Source organism: Atractosteus spatula, chromosome 8 (genome assembly GCF_055471065.1).
Source record: "Atractosteus spatula isolate fAtrSpa1 chromosome 8, fAtrSpa1.hap1, whole genome shotgun sequence".
In the NCBI taxonomy this organism is placed as follows: Eukaryota; Metazoa; Chordata; class Actinopteri; order Semionotiformes; family Lepisosteidae; genus Atractosteus; species Atractosteus spatula.
In genome coordinates this window covers 740,064-761,567 of record NC_142713.1, presented here as the reverse complement: position 1 = coordinate 761,567, position 21,504 = coordinate 740,064, and the positions used below count along the sequence as shown (strand labels likewise).

The 21,504-nt window shown below is 60.0% G+C and overlaps 2 protein-coding genes across 4 annotated transcripts in view; one reads left to right on the top strand and one right to left on the bottom strand.

The window, feature by feature from the left end:
• Positions 1–298: 298 nt before the first annotated feature.
• Positions 299–12,631, bottom strand: prmt1 (protein arginine methyltransferase 1). The gene is made up of 10 exons (XM_088923066.1): positions 12,546–12,631; positions 11,339–11,434; positions 7,724–7,879; positions 6,569–6,632; positions 5,267–5,409; positions 4,351–4,438; positions 2,474–2,589; positions 2,129–2,279; positions 1,475–1,596; positions 299–1,148 (listed from the first exon to the last, which is right to left on the bottom strand). The coding sequence occupies exons 1-10, from the start codon at positions 12,567–12,569 to the stop codon at positions 1,065–1,067; spliced, it is 1,044 nt and encodes a 347-aa protein (XP_088779192.1). The 5' UTR covers positions 12,570–12,631; the 3' UTR covers positions 299–1,064.
• A 2,757-nt stretch (positions 12,632–15,388) lies between these two features.
• Positions 15,389–21,504, top strand: part of ap2a1 (adaptor related protein complex 2 subunit alpha 1) — a 53,866-nt gene continuing 47,750 nt past the window's right edge. For all 3 annotated transcript variants that reach the window (XM_088923762.1, XM_088923761.1, XM_088923760.1), the window contains exons 1-5: positions 15,389–15,839; positions 17,392–17,603; positions 19,951–20,144; positions 20,246–20,375; positions 20,809–20,910. In XM_088923762.1, the coding sequence (XP_088779888.1) occupies positions 15,773–15,839; positions 17,392–17,603; positions 19,951–20,144; positions 20,246–20,375; positions 20,809–20,910 (705 nt within the window). In that variant the 5' untranslated portion in view covers positions 15,389–15,772. The remainder of the gene's footprint in view (positions 15,840–17,391; positions 17,604–19,950; positions 20,145–20,245; positions 20,376–20,808; positions 20,911–21,504) is intronic.

Here is a 21,504-nt window from a genome sequence, read left to right as displayed (position 1 = left end):
CACCTCCCTGAACCCCCACACCTCCCACAGTGCCAAGTGCTTAAACCTCCCTGCAGGCTGCTGAGCCCCCACACCTCCCTGAACCCCCACACCTCCCACAGTGCGTAAACCTCCCTGAACCCCCAAACCCTGTGGAGGGGGCACCAAGCCCTCAAACATCCCTGAAGGGCACTGAGCCCCCAAACCATCCTGAGCTGTGGTGACCTTTCACCCCCGGCACCTGGCCCGCCGGTCGAGTATCCGAGTAACCGTCCCACCGGTGACCCCAGGAAGAGCCCCCCCAAAAACCAAACGCAGGTCACCCCAAACCGTTTATTTTATTAGTTTTTTTTAAAAAAGCAGCAAAAAAAAAAAACAACAAACGTAAAACGGACTGAACACTGCGGAGCCGCACTGCCGCCCCCTGCTGGTGGGGGTGGGGGGGGGGTCATCGCCCCCGGCGAGGGGGCTGGGACAGAGGAGACGGAGCACGATCACGACAGCCGGCCGGGGGCTCGCCGCAGGAAGTGCATCCCGGGTACAAGAACACGTGTGTGTGCGTGTGCGTGCGCGCGCGCGCGTGAGAGAGATGGGAGGGGATGACATCGCCATGCCAACCAGCTGCTGATGAGGAGGAGGCGTTACTATGGAGACGCCAGGCGGCTCTGAACACCCTGCTCTCCTCCCGGAAGAGGTCTGTCCCAGGACCAGCGCGCGTCGGCGCCGGGACGGCACCGCCCCCAACAACCCCCCTCCCCACAGCAACACAACCAACAACAACAACACAAAGAGAGAGAGTCCGTCGTTCAAGAAATAAAACAGCCCAACGAACAAACACACCCGCCCACTTCGCCGCGGCGAGCGCAGGGGTCCCGGACCGAGCGAGGAGGAGGAGGAGGAGGCAGGGGTCAGCCCCCGGGCTTCGGCCTCTGGAGGGGCGGCTGACCCCTGCCCACCTGGGGGGCCCGAGGAGGGGAGGGCCAGGGGGCAACAGCGGCGGGAGGGGGGGGGGTGGTGGGTTACTGGACAGCACGGCCCCACGCCGACGCGGGGGGGGGGGGGGGCCCGCGGTCTCGGGGCCCCTCTTAGCGCATCCGGTACTCTGAGGTCTTGGACACCTCGCAGAGCTGGCCCTTGAAGTCGATGTCCACCGTGAAGTCCAGATCGCGCTGGGGGGGGGGGGGGAGAGAGAGAGAGAGAGAGAGGGGGGCAGTCAGGACACCGCAGGGGCATCAGTCGCCGAACTCGGGCCGCGGCTCGGTTCCGGCAGCCCGGCCCAGGGCTCGCTCCGCCACCCGGGGGGCAACAGCACCACCCTGTGGCCGGGGCTGAAGGCGCTCGTTAATCAATTAAACGGCTCAGCGGCCACAACGCCTCAAATACCAGCCGCAGCCACAGGACCGGCAGAACCGGAACGAAGACAAACGGTCCCCTGCTCCGCACCAGAACCGGGCCAAGGGCAGGCGGGCCGGACCAGGCCAGCTCAGAGACTCACGTTGTTCTTGACGTTGGGCTTCATGCTGATGGTGCCGAAGATCTCCTCCCCCGTCTTCACTGTGAGGTAGTCGTCCAGGTAGAAGACTGTCTGTTTCCAGTGAGTGTAGGGGGACTCTGGACCTGAGAGACAGAGGGGTTAATACACACACACTGGACACTCCAGCACATTAACACTGCACTGAGAGAGAGGCGGGTTAATACAGACACACACTGACTGGACACTCCAGTACATTAACACTGCACTGAGAGAGAGAGGGGTTAATACAGACACACTGACTGGACACTCCAGCACATTAACACTGCACTGAGAGAGAGAGGGGTTAATACACACACACTGACTGGACACTCCAGTACATTAACACTGCACTGAGAGAGAGAGGGGTTAATACAGACACACTGACTGGACACTCCAGTACATTAACACTGCACTGAGAGAGAGAGGGGTTAATACACACACACTGACTGGACACTCCAGTACATTAACACTGCACTGAGAGAGAGAGGGGTTAATACACACACACTGACTGGACACTCCAGTACATTAACACTGCACTGAGAGAGAGAGGGGTTCATACACACACACTGACTGGACACTCCAGTACATTAACACTGCACTGAGAGAGGTGGAGGGGGTTAGCAGAGCAGGACTCACTGGTGGAGAAACCCGTCCTCTTGTGACAGCGCGTGAACTCGATGTTGAAGTAGGTGACCAGCGCGTGGATATAGTCGTTCCTCTTCACTTGCAGACAGAAGGGGGAGGTGAAGGACAGGTCCTCGATCTTCACAGTGTAGATGTCCACCTCCTGGACAGAAGACACAGACCAAGTCAGCGCTGACCGGGGGCCAGCCTGAGGCCACAGGCCGCAGCAGGGCGGGCTGAGAACTTCACTCACGAGCCCCACGTTGGGAACCCGCTCGAGAGACAGAGGTGTGATGAAGACTCTGCTCGGAGAAGGATCCCAGCAGAAGAGCTCAGCAGGAGCCCAGGAGACGGTACCTTGATGAGGCAGGAGCTGGACACCAGCTGCTTGGGGTCAACAACATCCACTAGGGGCTCCTTTATAGCGACTTCTTTAATACAGGACATGTCAAACCCATAGACGTTCTCCCACCCTACAGAGAGAGAGAGGGGGGTTAATACAGACACACTGACTTACTGGACACTCCAGTACATTAACACTGCACTGAGAGAGAGAGGGGTTAATACAGACACACTGACTGGACACTCCAGTACATTAACACTGCACTGAGAGAGAGAGGGGTTAATACACACACTGACTGGACACTCCAGTACATGAACACTGCACTGAGAGAGAGAGGGGTTAATACACACACACTGACTGGACACTCCAGTACATTAACACTGCACTGAGAGAGAGGGGGGTTAATACACACACACTGACTGGACACTCCAGTACATTAACACTGCACTGAGAGAGAGAGGGGTTAATACAGACACACTGACTGGACACTCCAGTACATTAACACTGCACTGAGAGAGAGAGGGGTTAATACACACACACTGACTGGACACTCCAGTACATTAACACTGCACTGAGAGAGAGAGGGGTTAATACACACACACTGACTGGACACTCCAGTACATTAACACTGCACTGAGAGAGAGAGAGGGGTTAATACAGACACACTGACTGGACACTCCAGTACATTAACACTGCACTGAGAGAGAGAGGGGTTAATACAGACACACTGACTGGACACTCCAGTACATGAACACTGCACTGAGAGAGAGAGGGGTTAATACAGACACAATGACTGGACACTCCAGTACATTAACACTGCACTGAGAGAGAGAGGGGTTAATACACACACACTGACTGGACACTCCAGTACATTAACACTGCACTGAGAGAGAGAGGGGTTCATACAGACACACTGACTGGACACTCCAGTACATTAACACTGCACTGAGAGAGAGAGGGGTTAATACACACACACTGACTGGACACTCCAGTACATTAACACTGCACTGAGAGAGAGAGGGGTTAATACAGACACAATGACTGGACACTCCAGTACATTAACACTGCACTGAGAGAGAGAGGGGTTAATACACACACACTGACTGGACACTCCAGTACATTAACACTGCACTGAGAGAGAGAGGGGTTAATACACACACACTGACTGGACACTCCAGTACATTAACACTGCACTGAGAGAGAGAGAGGGGTTAATACAGACACACTGACTGGACACTCCAGTACATGAACACTGCACTGAGAGAGAGAGGGGTTAATACACACACACTGACTGGACACTCCAGTACATTAACACTGCACTGAGAGAGAGAGGGGGGTTAATACACACACACTGACTGGACACTCCAGTACATTAACACTGCACTGAGAGAGAGAGGGGTTCATACAGACACACTGACTGGACACTCCAGTACATTAACACTGCACTGAGGGAGAGAGGGGTTAATACAGACACACTGACTGGACACTCCAGTACATGAACACTGCACTGAGAGAGAGAGGGGTTAATACAGACACACTGACTGGACACTCCAGTACATTAACACTGCACTGAGAGAGAGAGGGGTTAATACACACACACTGACTGGACACTCCAGTACATTAACACTGCACTGAGAGAGAGAGAGAGGGGTTAATACAGACACACTGACTTACTGGACACTCCAGCACATTAACACTGCACTGAGAGAGAGAGGGGTTAATACACACACACTGACTGGACACTCCAGTACATTAACACTGCACTGAGAGAGAGAGGGGTTAATACACACACACTGACTGGACACTCCAGTACATTAACACTGCACTGAGAGAGAGAGGGGTTAATACAGACACACTGACTGGACACTGAAGGGGGTGGGTTCAGACTCACAGTGTATCTTGTAGTCCTTGTACTGCCTGTCTTCGATAGCTGTGACGTACAGGGTTGCTCTGTCAGGGAAAATCAAGCCGTCCGGTTTCTGGAACAGGGAGGAGGAAGAGAGAGACTGTGAGAGAACTGCACATCGCCGACCCCACAGGTCAGACTCCCCTCAACGAGCCGGGCCAGTATCTGGTAACGATCCCGTGTCTCGGCTACAGTGTCAGGTCAGCTGGCCTGATGTGGTCAGAGGGGGCCGCTGCTCCTGACACGATGCTGCCCCCTTGTGGTCATCCCGTGTAACAGCACCCCCCCGCACTGAGCTGTACCAGTCCCACGGAGCGGGTCAGAGCCCAGACGCCACGCAGGCCAGGACTTCCTCAAGAAGGCGCGGCCAAGGAACCGGTCAGCACAACCGGCGCGGGCTCGGAAACCGAGCCAGAACAATCCCACCGGATCTCCGGGGGCAGCGCTCGTCACCAGAGCAGTGAGGAGCTGGGACAGGGGGGCTTCGGGACAGAGGGATAGGGGGACAGAAACCCTCTCGGACAGGGGGACAGAAACCCTCTTGGACAGGGAGTGTCCAGGACTGATGGACAGAGGGACATGGACTGTCCAGATCACAGGGACAGGAAGTCTACAGGACGGACAGACAGACAGAGAGACAGGGACTGTCCAGACCACAGTGACAGGGAGTCTCCAGGACAGATGGACAGAGGGACATGGACTGTCCAGACCACAGTGACATGGAATCTCCAGGACAGATGGACAGAGGGACATGGACTGTCCAGACCACAGGGACAGGGAGTCTCCAGGATAGATGGACAGAGGGACATGGACTGTCCAGTCCACGGGGACAAGGACTGCCCAGGACAGGGGGACAGAGGGACTCCCTGAGGCAGGGGTCTGGGAAGCGCGGGCAGCTCACCAGCCACTTGTCGCGGGCGTAGATGACGGTGTTGAGCATGGACTCGTAGAAGAGGCAGTAGCCCATCCACTCGGAGATGATGATGTCGACCTTCTCCACGGACAGCTCCACCTCCTCCACCTTCCCCTTGATGATGGTCACAACTGGGAGAGAGGGATCGACAGCGTCACAGCTCGGGGGGGAGAGAGGAGAGAGGAGAGAGGAGAGAGGAGAGAGGTCGACAGCGTTCCAGCTCGGGAGAGGAGAGATGAGAGAGGGATCGACAGCGTCACAGCTCGGGGGAGAGGAGAGAGGAGAGAGGAGAGAGGTCGACAGCGTTCCAGCTCGGGAGAGAGAGAGGAGAGAGGTCGACAGCGTTCCAGCTCGGGAGAGAGAGAGGAGAGAGGTCGACAGCGTTCCAGCTCGGGAGAGAGGAGAGGTCGACAGCGTCACAGCTCGGGGGAGAGAGAGGAGAGAGGAGAGAGGTCGACAGCGTTCCAGCTCGGGAGAGGAGAGAGGAGAGAGGAGAGAGGGATCGACAGCGTCACAGCTCGGGGGAGAGGAGAGAGGAGAGAGGAGAGAGGTCGACAGCGTTCCAGCTCGGGAGAGAGAGAGGAGAGAGGTCGACAGCGTTCCAGCTCGGGAGAGAGAGAGGAGAGATCGACAGCGTCACAGCTTGGGGGAGAGAGAAGAGAGAGGAGAGAGGAGAGGAGAGAGGAGAGGTCGACAGCGTCACAGCTCGGGGGAGAGAGAGGAGAGAGGAGACCAGGACTGCAGGTCTATCTCACACAGGCTGCAGCAGTGGGGGGGGGGGGGAGCATCGTCACCCTCCTCCCCCTCCTGGGCTCGAGCCAGGCGAGAGGACCGCTCGCGCTCGGATCCGGTTCTGACCCGGTTCTGGCTCGGCGACGGAGAGCCGCCGTCCCCCAGCACCTCCCCTCCCGGCCTGGCGCTCCCAGGGCAGGGAGACAGGCCCGGCGGCTGTGGGGGGGGCGAGTCAGGGGTGCAGGAGGAAAGTGGGGGGGGGGGGGGGAGGGCACCGCTCCGGGCTCCCAGGCCGGCAGGACACTGACTTCCAGAGGGGTGTCGGAGCGCCCCCATTCCTGATCTAATCCCTCCCCTGGCGGAGCGCTCCCGCCCCCCACCACGGGCTGAAACTGCCGGGGTACCGGGAACGCGGGTGCCCAGGCACCCCACTGTGAAACAACACAGGCCCCCGGACAGCCCGGGCGTCTCCCCGCGTCTCTTCACTGGGGAGACGCCCCCCACGCGTCTCCCAGCCCCCCAGAGCCCGCGGGCGTGACCCCAGGACGGGGGACTCACTGTGGTCCAGCTTGTTGGCCTTGACGATCTTCACAGCGTAGTCCGAGATACTGGAGCACTCGATCTGCGCGAGAGGGACAGGAGTCAGGGCACCGCGGGGAGGAGAGGGGAGAGGAGACACACACACGGCCCGGGCAGGGCGGAGAGAGGAGAGAGGAGAGACACACAGCCCGGGAAGGGCGGAGAGAGGAGAGAGGGGAGAGGAGACACACACACGGCCCGGGCAGGGCGGGGAGAGGAGAGAGGAGACACACGGCCCGGGCAGGGCGGAGAGAGGAGAGAGGAGAGAGGAGAGAGGAGAGAGGAGAGAGGAGACACACACCTGGGCCGGGCAGGGCGGAGAGAGGAGAGACACAGCCCGGGCAGGGCGGAGAGAGGAGAGAGGAGAGAGGAGAGAGGAGAGAGGAGAGAGGAGAGAGGAGAGACACACAGCCCGGGCAAGGCGGAGAGAGGAGAGAGGAGAGAGGAGAGAGACACAGCCCGGGCAAGGCGGAGAGAGGAGAGAGGAGAGAGGAGAGAGGAGAGAGGAGAGACACAGCCCGGGCAGGGCGGAGAGAGGAGACACACACCTGGCCCGGGCAGGGCGGAGAGAAGAGAGAGGAGACTCACACCTGGCCCGGGCAGGGCGGAGAGAGGAGAGAGGAGAGAGGAGAGAGACAGCCCGGGCAGGGCGGAGAGAGGAGAGAGGAGACACACACCTGGCCCGGGCAGGGCGGAGAGAGGAGAGAGGAGACACACACCTGGCCCGGGCAGGGCGGAGAGAGGAGAGAGGAGACACACACCTGGCCCGGGCAGGGCGGAGAGAGGAGAGAGGAGACACACACCTGGCCTGGGCAGGGCGGAGAGAGGAGAGAGGAGACACACAGCCCGGGCAGGGCGGAGAGAGGAGAGAGGAGACACACACCTGGCCCGGGCAGGGCGGAGAGAGGAGAGAGGAGACACACACCTGGCCCGGGCAGGGCGGAGAGAGGAGAGAGGAGAGAGGAGACACACAGCCCGGGAAGGGCAGAGGGGAGAGAGGAGACACACAGCCCGGGAAGGGCGGAGGGGAGAGAGGAGACACACAGCCCGGGAAGGGCGGAGGGGAGAGAGGAGACACCCCCGACCCGGCGGGGAGGACAGGAGACGGGGGGACCCAGCGGGAGGGGGACTCACCCCGATGACTTTCTTGGCGCCAGCCTTGGCGGCGAACATGCAGAGGATCCCAGTCCCACTGCCCACATCCAGCACCACTTTGTCCTTGAACAGGTGCTTATTGTGAAACATGGAGTTCCTGTAGGTCAGGGTGCGGACCTCATCCTTCAGCATCTCCTACAGCAGAGCGAGAGAGAGAGGGGTTCACACACACTGACTGGACACTCCAGTACATGAACACTGCACTGAGAGAGAGAGGGGTTAATACAGACACACTGACTGGACACTCCAGTACATTAACACTGCACTGAGAGAGAGAGGGGTTAATACACACACACTGACTGGACACTCCAGTACATTAACACTGCACTGAGAGAGAGAGGGGTTCATACAGACACACTGACTGGACACTCCAGTACATTAACACTGCACTGAGAGAGAGAGGGGTTCATACAGACACACTGACTGGACACTCCAGTACATTAACACTGCACTGAGAGAGAGAGGGGTTAATACACACACACTGACTGGACACTCCAGTACATTAACACTGCACTGAGAGAGAGAGGGGTTAATACAGACACACTGACTGGACACTCCAGTACATTAACACTGCACTGAGAGAGAGAGAGAGAGGGGTTAATACAGACACACTGACTGGACACTCCAGCACATTAACACTGCACTGAGAGAGAGAGGGGTTAATACACACACACTGACTGGACACTCTAGTACATTAACACTGCACTGAGAGAGAGAGGGGTTCATACAGACACACTGACTGGACACTCCAGTACATTAACACTGCACTGAGAGAGAGAGGGGTTAATACACACACACTGACTGGACACTACAGTACATTAACACTGCACTGAGAGAGAGAGAGGGGTTAATACACACACACTGACTGGACACTCCAGTACATGAACACTGCACTGAGAGAGAGAGGGGTTCATACAGACACACTGACTGGACACTCCAGTACATTAACACTGCACTGAGAGAGAGAGGGGTTAATACACACACACTGACTGGACACTACAGTACATTAACACTGCACTGAGAGAGAGAGAGGGGTTAATACACACACACTGACTGGACACTCCAGTACATGAACACTGCACTGAGAGAGAGAGGGGTTAATACAGACACACTGACTGGACACTCCAGTACATTAACACTGCACTGAGAGAGAGAGGGGTTCATACAGACACACTGACTGGACACTCCAGTACATTAACACTGCACTGAGAGAGAGAGGGGTTCATACAGACACACTGACTGGACACTCCAGTACATGAACACTGCACTGAGAGAGAGAGAGGGGTTAATACACACACACTGACTGGACACTCCAGTACATTAACACTGCACTGAGAGAGAGAGGGGTTCATACAGACACACTGACTGGACACTCCAGTACATTAACACTGCACTGAGAGAGAGAGGGGTTAATACACACACTGACTGGACACTCCAGTACATTAACACTGCACTGAGAGAGAGGGGTTAATACACACACACTGACTGGACACTCCAGTACATTAACACTGCACTGAGAGAGAGAGGGGTTAATACACACACACTGACTGGACACTCCAGTACATTAACACTGCACTGAGAGAGAGAGGGGTTAATACAGATACACTGACTGGACACTCCAGTACATTAACACTGCACTGAGAGAGAGAGGGGTTAATACACACACACTGACTGGACACTCCAGTACATTAACACTGCACTGAGAGAGAGAGGGGTTAATACACACACACTGACTGGACACTCCAGTACATTAACACTGCACTGAGAGAGAGAGAGAGAGGGCTTAATACAGACACACTGACTGGACACTCCAGTACATTAACACTGCACTGAGAGAGAGAGAGAGGGCTTAATACAGACGCGTATTGAGTTTTTTGTTGTGATTTTTCTCCATTCTAATTTCTTCCTGCTGCCTTTTTCTAACAGCAGAACAGTTGACCGACCTCAATAAAAGCTCATTTCACATCGTTTCCGGAGCGGTCTGGTTTAACAGAGGTTCCCCAGGGCGGGACAGAGCCGCCTCTCTCCAATCTGCACTCTGTTCCTAGTTAAAGCACACAGCACTGTCGGCTGACCTGCTAGACAGGTCTTCCCTGCATCAAAATAGGAACAGAATCCGACACAATGACTCAACCGCATGACTGAAGGAAACAATTTATATCAGAAGCTGATTACAATCGCCAAGATGTTGCATCTGCATCTAATCCCAGAATTTCCACACCTGACAGAATCATTACTACTGGGAGAGGGGGGAAGGGAACTGTGCTGGGAGCCCAGTGTGTGATCTCCTGTCCCAGCCTGAGGAACAGACAGTGAGCCTGTCTCTCAATAATAATAATACAGTGTGTGTTCTCCTGTCCCAGCCTGAGGAACAGACACTGAGCCTGTCTCTCAATAATAATAATACAGTGTGTGATCTCCTGTCCCAGCCTGAGGAACAGACAGTGAGCTTGTCTCTCAATAATAATAATACAGTGTGTGATCTCCTGTCCCAGCCTGAGGAACAGACAGTGAGCCTGTCTCTCAATAATAATAATACAGTGTGTGATCTCCTGTCCCAGCCTGAGGAACAGACAGTGAGTCTGTCTCTCAATAATAATACAGTGTGTGTTCTCCTGTCCCAGCCTGAGGAACAGACAGTGAGCCTGTCTCTCAGTAATAATAATACAGTGTGTGATCTCCTGTCCCAGCCTGAGGAACAGACAGTGAGTCTGTCTCTCAATAATAATAATACAGTGTGTGATCTCCTGTCCCAGCCTGAGGAACAGACAGTGAGCCTGTCTCTCAATAATAATAATACAGTGTGTGATCTCCTGTCACAGCCTGAGGAACAGACAGTGAGCCTGTCTCTCAATAATAATAATACAGTGTGTGATCTCCTGTCCCAGCCTGAGGAACAGACAGTGAGTCTGTCTCTCAATAATAATAATACAGTGTGTGATCTCCTGTCCCAGCCTGAGGAACAGACAGTGAGCCTGTCTCTCAGTAATAATAATACAGTGTGTGATCTCCTGTCCCAGCCTGAGGAACAGACAGTGAGCCTGTCTCTCAATAATAATAATACAGTGTGTGATCTCCTGTCCCAGCCTGAGGAACAGACAGTGAGCCTGTCTCTCAATAATAATAATACAGTGTGTGATCTCCTGTCCCAGCCTGAGGAACAGACAGTGAGCCTGTCTCTCAATAATAATAATACAGTGTGTGATCTCCTGTCCCAGCCTGAGGAACAGACAGCTGTCCAACAGCTCGTGGACTGTACCAGTGCTGCAGCCAGCAGGATGAGACAGGACGCGCCTGTGTCGTCTCTCTCTGCAGCCCGGGCCGTTTATAATTCTGAGCTCCCTGCGGCGACCGATCTGGGGTCTCGCTGGGAGCGCAGTGGCGTTCTCCGAGGGGACACGGTCCGCTCCGAGGATCACCTGGCGGATCGCGGACACAGCTCTCTGCAGCCCCCCGAGTTCTCCTGTCTTTCACACCCACGAGCAGAAAACCCCACGGGCCATCGACAGAGTCGCCAGGCCGCACGAGCCTCCCCGCCCCGCCCGTCTCCTGCTGGCGCGGGTCCGAGGGGACCGGGCCGGGCCGGGGGCCTACCTCGTGGATGCCGAAGTGCGCGTAGGAGTCGAAGTAGTAATCCTTCGAGGTCATGTCCTCCGCCGAGGGCTTTCCTGAGCTCTCCCCCTGGGACACCTGGACACACAGGGACACGGGAGACAGGAGAGGAGAGAGGGGAGAGACGGGAGGGAGGAGAAAGAGGAGAGAGAGACAGGAGTGAGCATGAGCTGGGCTGCACACAGGTGACACACTCCCCCCGGGACCCCAGCAGCGCCCCCACTGGTCACAGAGCGGACCTGCGCTGGACTGGACCCCCCCCTCCCCGATCAGCCCCATCGATCACCCCCCCCCCCTTCCCGATCAACCCCTCCCCCTCCCCGATCAGCCCTTACCACGCACGGAGGAGTGGGGGGCACACGTGGGCACCCTACAGCTCCACGCGATCTATCTCGTCTCACGCCCACGAACTCCAGTGACCCCCCCCACCACCACCACCACCAAGCGCGCGCACCCACAACGTGGGAGGCCTCGTGCCCGCTGGTAACAGCGACTGCTGACACGTGAGCTCGCCGCCTCGTGCGCGCGTCCCACCCACCCCCCCCCCCGTCTTTGTGTGTGACCGGCTGGCGCTGGCAACCCACTCATGGCGTGGGTACGCGCCGGCCCGGAACACGCCACCCCGCCCCCCCCCCCGACAGCACGAGGGCCCGAACCGCCACGGGGAATAAAGAACACGGACCCACGTGCGCCGCTACAGGCTCAGTGGACACAAAGCGCCCCCACGCCACGAGGCGCCCGCCTGGACCTACGGTGGCAGGGACACACGGGCTTCCCCACGCGTGTCCGAATTCACCGCCCCACTCCTCCTCCCCACGGACTCGGGCTCAAGCCCCGGGCGAGACCCGTCACGACGCGCCCCACGCCGAGCTCGGGGGTCCGGCCCCCCCTGCTCCAGCCGAGCCCACTGCGAGCGGCACCGGGACCGGGCCGGACCGACGCCCCCGGTCCCCGCCCGCTGCGCCCCGCCAGGACCCGGGGGGGAACCGAGCTAAAATGGACGCGGACGCTCCGGCACGCACAGCGACCCAACAAAGAGACGCGCTTGGCGCCCCGTCCGCCTCCGCGCCCCGATCCCCCCCGGACCGGGCCGGACCGGACCGGCCCGGCCGGGCCCTCGCCGCCCGGGTCCCCGGCCCGCTGCGGCTCGGCCCCCTGCCCGGCCCGCACACGCCGCCAGGCCGCTCACCTCCATGCTTGCGTTCTCCGCCATTTCGAGTCTCCGTCTGCTGCTCCGCGGCCCCACACGCACCTTCTGGTCCCGCCCCCCCGCCGGCTCCAAAACCCAGGCCCGGCGCCCTGATTGGGCCACGGCGCCCGGGCCACGCCCACGGGGCGGCCCCTCTTCCGCCAGCGCAGACCTCCCATTGGTCAAACCCCTTGTCCCAGCCCGCCGTGCTGGCTGCCTCCGGCCCCGCCCACATCCATGGCGCATTCGGATAAAGCGGCACAGCGATTGGACAGGGCGGCCGCCAGTCACCGCCGGGCACCGCCCACCGGCTTCCTGCCCGCCCCTGGTGAGTCACTCAGCTGCAGAGACTGTAAATCTCCGCGCCTGCAGGGGGAGACCGGTTTCGGGCTCTGCATCGCCGCTCGGCTCGTGTTCCGAACAAATCAGGCAGGAGACAGAAACGTCCGTGCAGTTTAGTTTTCATTCGGCAAACTGACACCCCTCATGTTTTGAAAACGCCGAATAATTGCGCCAGAACTGTGTTTTCTGACCCCAGCTGCGCGTCTTATTATTCTTACTATCAAGAGTAACTGTTATTTTCAAAAGCAAAAAAAATCTCAAATGCAGGGCACACGCAGCAGAGTTAAAACAGGAATTTAGCTTTATGTAAACGTGCATCGGGTCATAAAAATAAAGATTGTCACCACCGTGGATAGGAATGCATAGCCATCCATACCGGCGGGATTTTCTTTAAAGAATTTAAATCCTCCGGAAGGCGGGTCTGTTGCGAGTAAGAGATCAGCTTCTGGTTGATTGACTGGTAACTAGACCAATCAGTGGGCTTCTGCTTCCAGGGAACAGCCAATCGTTTCTGCCTCTTTCGTGGCTCGGCAACAGCCAATCGTCTTCAGGGAGCCGTGCTGAGGGGCGGGTTCTAAGGACCGGTGGGGACGGACGAATATGACGTCATATAGCGGTTTAACAGCAGACAGAGAAAATAATGTTTTATATGGGTCGTCAAACATGTGTATGATGCTGAATGCAATTTTTTTAATCGGCCACTCCCACTGCAAGATTCATGCATTATAATTATGAAAATTCACAGCAACAACAATTCTGGGGATATGTCGTGGAGCTGAATTAAATGCGCATATTACTACAAGTGATATCATAAAGCACGGTACAAGTACTGCAAATCATGTAAAGCCCAGTGAGATCAGGGTAAAAGCGCAGTAGAGCCCAGTGAGATCAGGGTAAAAACACAGTACAGCGCAGTAAAGCCCAGTGAGATCAGGGTAAAAGACAAGTACAGTGCAGTAAAGCCCAGTGAGATCAGAGTAAAAGCCCAGTACAGCTCAGTAAAGCCCAGTGAGATCAGGGTAAAAGCCCAGTACAGCTCAGTAGAGCCCAGTGAGATCGGGGTAAAAACACAGTACAGCTCAGTAGAGCCCAGAGAGATCAGGGTAAAAACACAGTACAGTGCAGTAAAGCACAGTACAGTGCAGTAAAGCACAGTGAGATCAGGGTAAAAGCCCAGTACAGCTCAGTAGAGCCCAGTGAGATCGGGGTAAAAACACAGTATAGTGCAGTAAAGCACAGTGAGATCAGGGTAAAAGCCCAGTACAGTGCAGTAAAGCACAGTGAGATCAGAGTAAAAGCCCAGTACAGCTCAGTAGAGCCCAGTGAGATCGGGGTAAAAACACAGTATAGTGCAGTAGAGCCCAGTGAGATCAGGGTAAAAGCCCAGTACAGCACAGTAAAGCCCAGTGAGATCAGGGTAAAAGCCCAGTACAGTGCAGTAAAGCACAGTGAGATCGGGGTAAAAACACAGTATAGTGCAGTAGAGCCCAGTGAGATCAGGGTAAAAGCCCAGTACAGCGCAGTAAAGCACAGTGAGATCAGGGTAAAAGCCCAGTACAGCGCAGTAAAGCCCAGTGAGATCAGGGTAAAAGCCCAGTACAGCTCAGTAGAGCCCAGTGAGATCGGGGTAAAAACACAGTATAGTGCAGTAAAGCACAGTGAGATCAGGGTAAAACCCCAGTACAGCGCAGTAAAGCCCAGTGAGATCAGGGTAAAAGCCCAGTACAGTGCAGTAAAGCACAGTGAGATCGGGGTAAAACCCCAGTACAGCGCAGTAGAGCCCAGTGAGATCAGGGTAAAAGCCCAGTACAGTGCAGTAAAGCACAGTGAGATCGGGGTAAAACCCCAGTACAGCGCAGTAGAGCCCAGTGAGATCAGGGTAAAAGCCCAGTACAGTGCAGTAAAGCACAGTGAGATCGGGGTAAAACCCCAGTACAGCGCAGTAGAGCCCAGTGAGATCAGGGTAAAAGCCCAGTACAGCGCAGTAGAGCCCAGTGAGATCAGGGTAAAAGCCCAGTACAGTGCAGTAAAGCACAGTGAGATCGGGGTAAAACCCCAGTACAGCGCTGAGGGCCGCAGACTGAACGCCCGGTGCGCACGTGAAGCTGCGGCACTTCGCCGGGAGCTCGTCACGCGGCCTGCCGCGGACCGACACCTTTCCAGCTTTGATCTGCAGCCCCGCGCCACCGCCTCTTTTCAAACGCAAAGAGAGGGTTTCCTATTTCCGTGTGAACGTTTTTCTGTATCCTTATATGAAACAAAGCAGGCTTATTGTCTATTCTTCGTCCTTGAAAGAGAAAACAAATAATGCTGACATTATTGCTAATAATAAGCCGCTATTCCCAGTCTTGGGCCAATAGCAGCTTGAATGGCGGGCGGCCGAACCAATAGCCTGGCGAGACTCTGAAAGGAGGCGGGGCGGAGAGGGCCCGGTGGCCATGGAAACACCAATCCCGCCTCCCTGTCTTTCCCAATGCGGCGAGAGAGGGAGAGAGGGGAGGGAGCGCGAGCCCGAGCCCGAGCCCCGAGCAGCAGGGAACAGGCGTCCGTGTCCGCGCGAGACTCCGGCACGAGAGGGAAGAGCGAGCGAGCGAGCGAGCGAGCGAGCGCGAGAGCGAGCCCGGCGAGTCACGAGCCCCCCCTCAGGACCGCGAGAGACTCGGGCGGCCGGTCCGGCGGCGAAAACGGGCGGAAAAGCGAGAGAAACGCGCCGATCCGCAGGTTCGCTCCAGTCCGGACCAGGCCGAGAGCAGGGCGAGGATCCGTGCGGCCGCCCCTGTGCCCGGTCCTGCCGCAGCGCCTGTCCGTGTCCGTGTCCGTGACGTGACGTGACCGGACCGCTCCGGGAGCCCCCGCCGCGCCTCGCCCGCAGCCCCGCAGCCAAGATGCCGGCGGTGTCGAAGGGAGACGGGATGCGCGGATTAGCCGTCTTCATCTCCGACATCCGGAACTGTGAGTGTCGGGGGCTGGGGTGCCCTGCTCCTGTCTCCCGTCTCCTGTCTCCCCCTGCTCCTGTCTCCTGTCTCCTGTCTCCCCCTGCTCCTGTCTCCCGTCTCCTGTCTCCCCCTGCTCCTGTCTCCCGTCTCCTGTCTCCCCTCATCTCCCTCTGTTCCTGTCTCCCCTCATCTCCCCCTGCTCCTGTCTCCTGTCTCCCCCTGCTCCTGTCTCCCCTCATCTCCCTCTGCTCCTGTCTCCCCCTGCTCCTGTCTCCCCTCATCTCCCCCTGCTCCTGTCTCCCCTCATCTCCCCCTGCTCCTGTCTCCCCCTGCTCCTGTCTCCCCTCATCTCCCCCTGCTCCTGTCTCCTGTCTCCCCCTGCTCCTGTCTCCCCTCATCTCCCTCTGCTCCCTCTGCTCCTGTCTCCCCCTGCTCCTGTCTCCCCTCATCTCCCCCTGCTCCTGTCTCCCCCTGCTCCTGTATCCCCTCATCTCCCCCTGCTCCTGTCTCCCCCTGCTCCTGTATCCCGTCTCCTGTCTCCCCTCATCTCCCTCTGCTCCTGTCTCCCCCTGCTCCTGTCTCCCGTCTCCTGTCTCCCCTCATCTCCCCCTGCTCCTGTCTCCCCCTGCTCCTGTCTCCTGTCTCCCCCTGCTCCTGTCTCCCCCTGCTCCTGTCTCCCCTCATCTCCCTCTGCTCCTGTCTCCTGTCTCCCCTCATCTCCCCCTGCTCCTGTCTCCCCTCATCTCCCTCTGCTCCTGTCTCCCCCTGCTCCTGTCTCCCCTCATCTCCCCCTGCTCCTGTCTCCCCCTGCTCCTGTCTCCCCTCATCTCCCCCTGCTCCTGTCTCCCCTCATCTCCCCCTGCTCCTGTCTCCCCCTGCTCCTGTCTCCCCTCATCTCCCCCTGCTCCTCTCTCTCCTGTCTCCTGTGTCCTGTCCCCTGTCTCCCCCTGCTCCTGTCTCCTGTCTCCTGTCTCCCCTCATCTCCCCCTGCTCCTGTCTCCTCTCTCCTGTCTCCCCTCATCTCCCCCTGCTCCTGTCTCCCCCTGCTCCTGTCTCCTGTCTCCTGTCTCCCCTCATCTCCCCCTGCTCCTGTCCCCTGTCCCCTGTCTCCCCCTGCTGCTGTCCCCTGTCCTCTGTCTCCCCCTGCTGCTGTCCCCTGTCTCCTCCTGCTCCTCTCTCTCCTGTCTCCTGTGTCCTGTCCCCTGTCTCCTCCTGCTCCTGTCTCCTGTCTCCTGTGTCCTGTCCCCTGTCTCCCCCTGCTCCTGTCTCTGTAGGACAGCTGCAGGACAGGAAGGTGTGGGATCAGACAGCAGGAGGGACTGTCAGACAGGCAGACTAGACGAACACAGATCTCTAGAGCTACAGGGTTTCTTGTTCATTTCAACCTGCAGGACACTGCACTTTAACTGACACTGACCTTTAACCCCTGACTGAAGACCCCCAGAGCCCCTGAAGGACTGGGGTCTCAGGGACTGAACTGAGCCAGTTACTGTCCTCACGCTGACCTTTAACCCCTGAGTGAAGACCCCCAGAGCCCCTGTAGCACCTGTGACCCCTGTCTCCCCCAGGCAAGAGCAAGGAGGCGGAGATCAAGCGCATCAACAAGGAGCTGGCCAACATCCGCTCCAAGTTCAAGGGCGACAAGGCGCTGGACGGCTACAGCAAGAAGAAGTACGTCTGCAAGCTGCTCTTCATCTTCCTGCTGGGCCACGACATCGACTTCGGCCACATGGAGGCGGTCAACCTGCTGAGCTCCAACAAGTACACCGAGAAGCAGATCGTAAGAGCCGCCGCCCCGCGCCCCGACACCCCAGGGCTGCCTGTCCCGCGCCCCCACACCCCAGGGCTGCTCGCACTGCGCCCCGACATCACAGCTGAGCCCCGACACCGCAGGGCTGCTCACACCGCGCCCCGACATCACAGCAGAGCCCCGACACCCCAGGGCTGCTCGCACTGCGCCCCGACATCACAGCTGAGCCCCGACACCCCAGGGCTGCCCGCCCCGCGCCCCGACATCACAGCAGAGCCCCGACACCGCAGGGCTCATCGCAGCAGAGCCCCGACACCACAGGGCTGCTCACACCGCGCCCCGACATCACAGCAGAGCCCCAACACCGCAGGGCTGCTCACACCGCGCCCCGACATCACAGCAGAGCCCCGACACCCCAGGGCTGCTCACACCGCGCCCCGACATCACAGCAGAGCCCCGACACCACAGGGCTGCCCGCCCCGCGCCCCGACATCACAGCAGAGCCCCGACACCGCAGGGCTCATCACAGCAGAGCCCCGACACCCCAGGGCTGCCCGCCCCGCGCCCCGACATCACAGCAGAGCCCCGACACAGCAGGGCTCATCACAGCAGAGCCCCGACACCCCAGGGCTGCCCGCCCCGCGCCCCGACATCACAGCAGAGCCCCGACACAGCAGGGCTCATCACAGCAGAGCCCCGACACCCCAGGGCTGCCCGCCCCGCGCCCCGACATCACAGCAGAGCCCCGACACCCCAGGGCTGCCCGCCCCGCGCCCCGACATCACAGCAGAGCCCCGACACCCCAGGGCTGCCCGCCCCGCGCCCCGACACCCCAGGGCTGCCCGCCCCGCGCCCCGACATCACAGCAGAGCCCCGACACCGCAGGGCTGCTCACACCGCGCCCCGACATCACAGCAGAGCCCCCACACCGCAGGGCTGCCCGCCCCGCGCCCCGACATCACAGCAGAGCCCCGACACCGCAGGGCTGCTCACACCGCGCCCCGACATCACAGCAGAGCCCCCACACCGCAGGGCTGCCCGCCTCGCGCCCCGACACCCCAGGGCTGCCCGCCCCGCGCCCCGACATCACAGCAGAGCCCCCACACCGCAGGGCTCATCACAGCAGAGCCCCGACACCCCAGGGCTGCCCGCCCTGCGCCCCGACATCACAGCAGAGCCCCGACACCCCAGGACTGCTCGCCCCACGCCCCGACATCACAGCAGAGCCCCGACACCGCAGGGCTCATCACAGCAGAGCCCCGACACCGCAGGGCTGCTCACACCGCGCCCCGACATCACAGCAGAGCCCCGACACCCCAGGGCTGCTCACACCGCGCCCCGACATCACAGCAGAGCCCCGACACCGCAGGGCTCATCACAGCAGAGCCCCGACACCCCAGGGCTGCCCGCCCCGCGCCCCGACATCACAGCAGAGCCCCGACACCCCAGGGCTGCCCGCCCCGCGCCCCGACATCACAGCAGAGCCCCGACACCGCAGGGCTGCCCGCCCCGCGCCCCGACATCACAGCAGAGCCCCGACACCCCAGGGCTGCCCGCCCCGCGCCCCGACATCACAGCAGAGCCCCGACACCGCAGGGCTGCCCGCCCCGCGCCCCGACACCCCAGGGCTGCCCGCCCCGCGCCCCGACATCACAGCAGAGCCCCGACACCCCAGGGCTGCCCGCCCCGCGCCCCGACATCACAGCAGAGCCCCGACACCGCAGGGCTCATCACAGCAGAGCCCCGACACCGCAGGGCTGCCCGCACCGCGCCCCGACATCACAGCAGAGCCCCGACACCGCAGGGCTGCCCGCCCCGCGCCCCGACATCACAGCAGAGCCCCGACACCGCAGGGCTGCCCGCCCCGCGCCCCGACACCCCAGGGCTGCCCGCCCCGCGCCCCGACATCACAGCAGAGCCCCGACACCCCAGGGCTGCCCGCCCCGCGCCCCGACATCACAGCAGAGCCCCGACACCGCAGGGCTCATCACAGCAGAGCCCCGACACCGCAGGGCTGCCCGCACCGCGCCCCGACATCACAGCAGAGCCCCGACACCGCAGGGCTGCCCGCCCCGCGCCCCGACATCACAGCAGAGCCCCGACACCGCAGGGCTCATCGCAGCAGAGCCCCGACACCGCAGGGCTGCTCACACTGCGCCCCGACATCACAGCAGAGCCCCGACACCGCAGGGCTGCCCGCCCCGCGCCCCGACACCGCAGCGCTGCTCGCACTGCGCCCCGACATCACAGCAGAGCCCCGACACAGCAGCGCCCCGACACCGCAGGGTTAATCACAGCAGCGCCCCTCTGCGCCGCGCCGCGCCGCGCCGCGCTCTCCCGCCCGGGTGCTGACCCGCTCCTGCCCTCTGCGCCCCAGGGGTACCTGTTCATCTCGGTGCTGGTGAACTCCAACAGCGAGCTGATCCGGCTCATCAACAACGCCATCAAGAACGACCTGTCCAGCCGCAACCCCACCTTCATGTGCCTGGCGCTGCACTGCATCGCCAACGTGGGCAGCCGCGAGATGGCCGAGGCCTTCGCCGCCGACATCCCCCGCATCCTGGTGGCCGGGTGGGTGACCCCGACTTCCCGCTGGGGGGGCGCTGGGGGGCGCTGGGGGGTCGGGGGCGCTGGGCGGGCCGGTGCTAAGTGTCCCGCTGCCCTGTTCGCAGGGACACGATGGACAGCGTGAAGCAGAGTGCGGCCCTGTGTCTCCTGCGCCTCTACAAGACCTCCCCCGACCTCGTCCACATGGGGGAGTGGACGTCCCGGGTCGTGCACCTGCTGAACGACCAGCACATGGTGAGACAGGCACTGGACACTGAGAGACAGAGACAGACACTGGACACTGAGAGAGACAGGCACTGGACACTGAGAGAGACAGGCACTGGACACTGAGAGAGACACTGCTGACCAGCACATGCGCAGGGAGACACTGCACACTGAGAGAGACACTGGACAAAGAGAGACTCTGACTGACCAGCACGTGGGTAGAGAGACACTGGACACTGAGAGATTCTGACTGACCAGCACATAGTGAGACACTGGACACTGAGAGACTCTGACTGAGCAGCACGTGGGTAGAGAGACACTGGACACTGAGAGACTCTGACTGACCAGCACATAGTGAGACACTGGACACTGAGAGACTCTGACTGAGCAGCACGTGCAGACAGGCGCGTTGCTCTCCTCTCTGTCCCTGTCCTCGCTCACTCCCCCCTGCCTGCCTGTCCAGGGCGTGGTGACCGCTGCCATCTCCCTCATCACCTGCCTGAGCCAGAAAAACCCCGACGAGTTCAAGACCTGCGTGTCCCTGGCCGTGTCCCGCCTCAGCAGGGTGAGACCACCCGCCGCCCGCCGCTGTGTGTCCTGTCTGTGTGTCCTGTCTGTCCCCGGTCAGTGTGTCCCTGGCCGTGTCCCGCCTCAGCCGGGTAAGACCGCCCGCTGCTGTGTGTCCAGATCGTGTGGTCTGAGCGGTCCTGTCCGTGTGGTCTGAGCGGTCCTGTCCGTGTGTGCCGAGCGGTCCTGCCCGTGTGTGCTCAGCGGTCCTGTCCGTGTGGTCTGAGCGGTCCTGTCCGTGTGTGCTCAGCGGTCCTGTCCGTGTGTGCTCAGCGGTCCTGTCTGTGTGGTCTGAGCGGTCCTGCCCGTGTGTGCTCAGCGGTCCTGTCCGTGTGGTCTGAGCGGTCCTGTCCGTGTGGTCTGAGCGGTCCTGTCCGTGTGTGCCGAGCGGTCCTGTCCGTGTGTGCCGAGCGGTCCTGTCCGTGTGTGCTCAGCGGTCCTGTCCGTGTGGTCTGAGCGGTCCTGTCCGTGTGTGCCGAGCGGTCCTGTCCGTGTGTGCTCAGCGGTCCTGTCCGTGTGTGCCGAGCGGTCCTGTCCGTGTGGTCTGAGCGGTCCTGTCCGTGTGTGCCGAGCGGTCCTGTCCGTGTGTGCC

Bases quoted from the DNA above. Each gene is read 5' to 3' on its own strand.
- prmt1 (XM_088923066.1), bottom strand. From the start codon at position 12,569: ATGGCGGAGAACGCAAGCATGGAG. The intron at 6,633-7,723 runs GTGAGTCCCCCT...CCTCTCGCGCAG, and splicing joins GCGCCAAGAAAGTCATCGGG to ATCGAGTGCTCCAGTATCTC. The intron at 1,149-1,474 runs GTGAGTCTCTGA...CCCCCCCCCCAG, and splicing joins AGCCCAACGTCAAGAACAAC to CGCGATCTGGACTTCACGGT.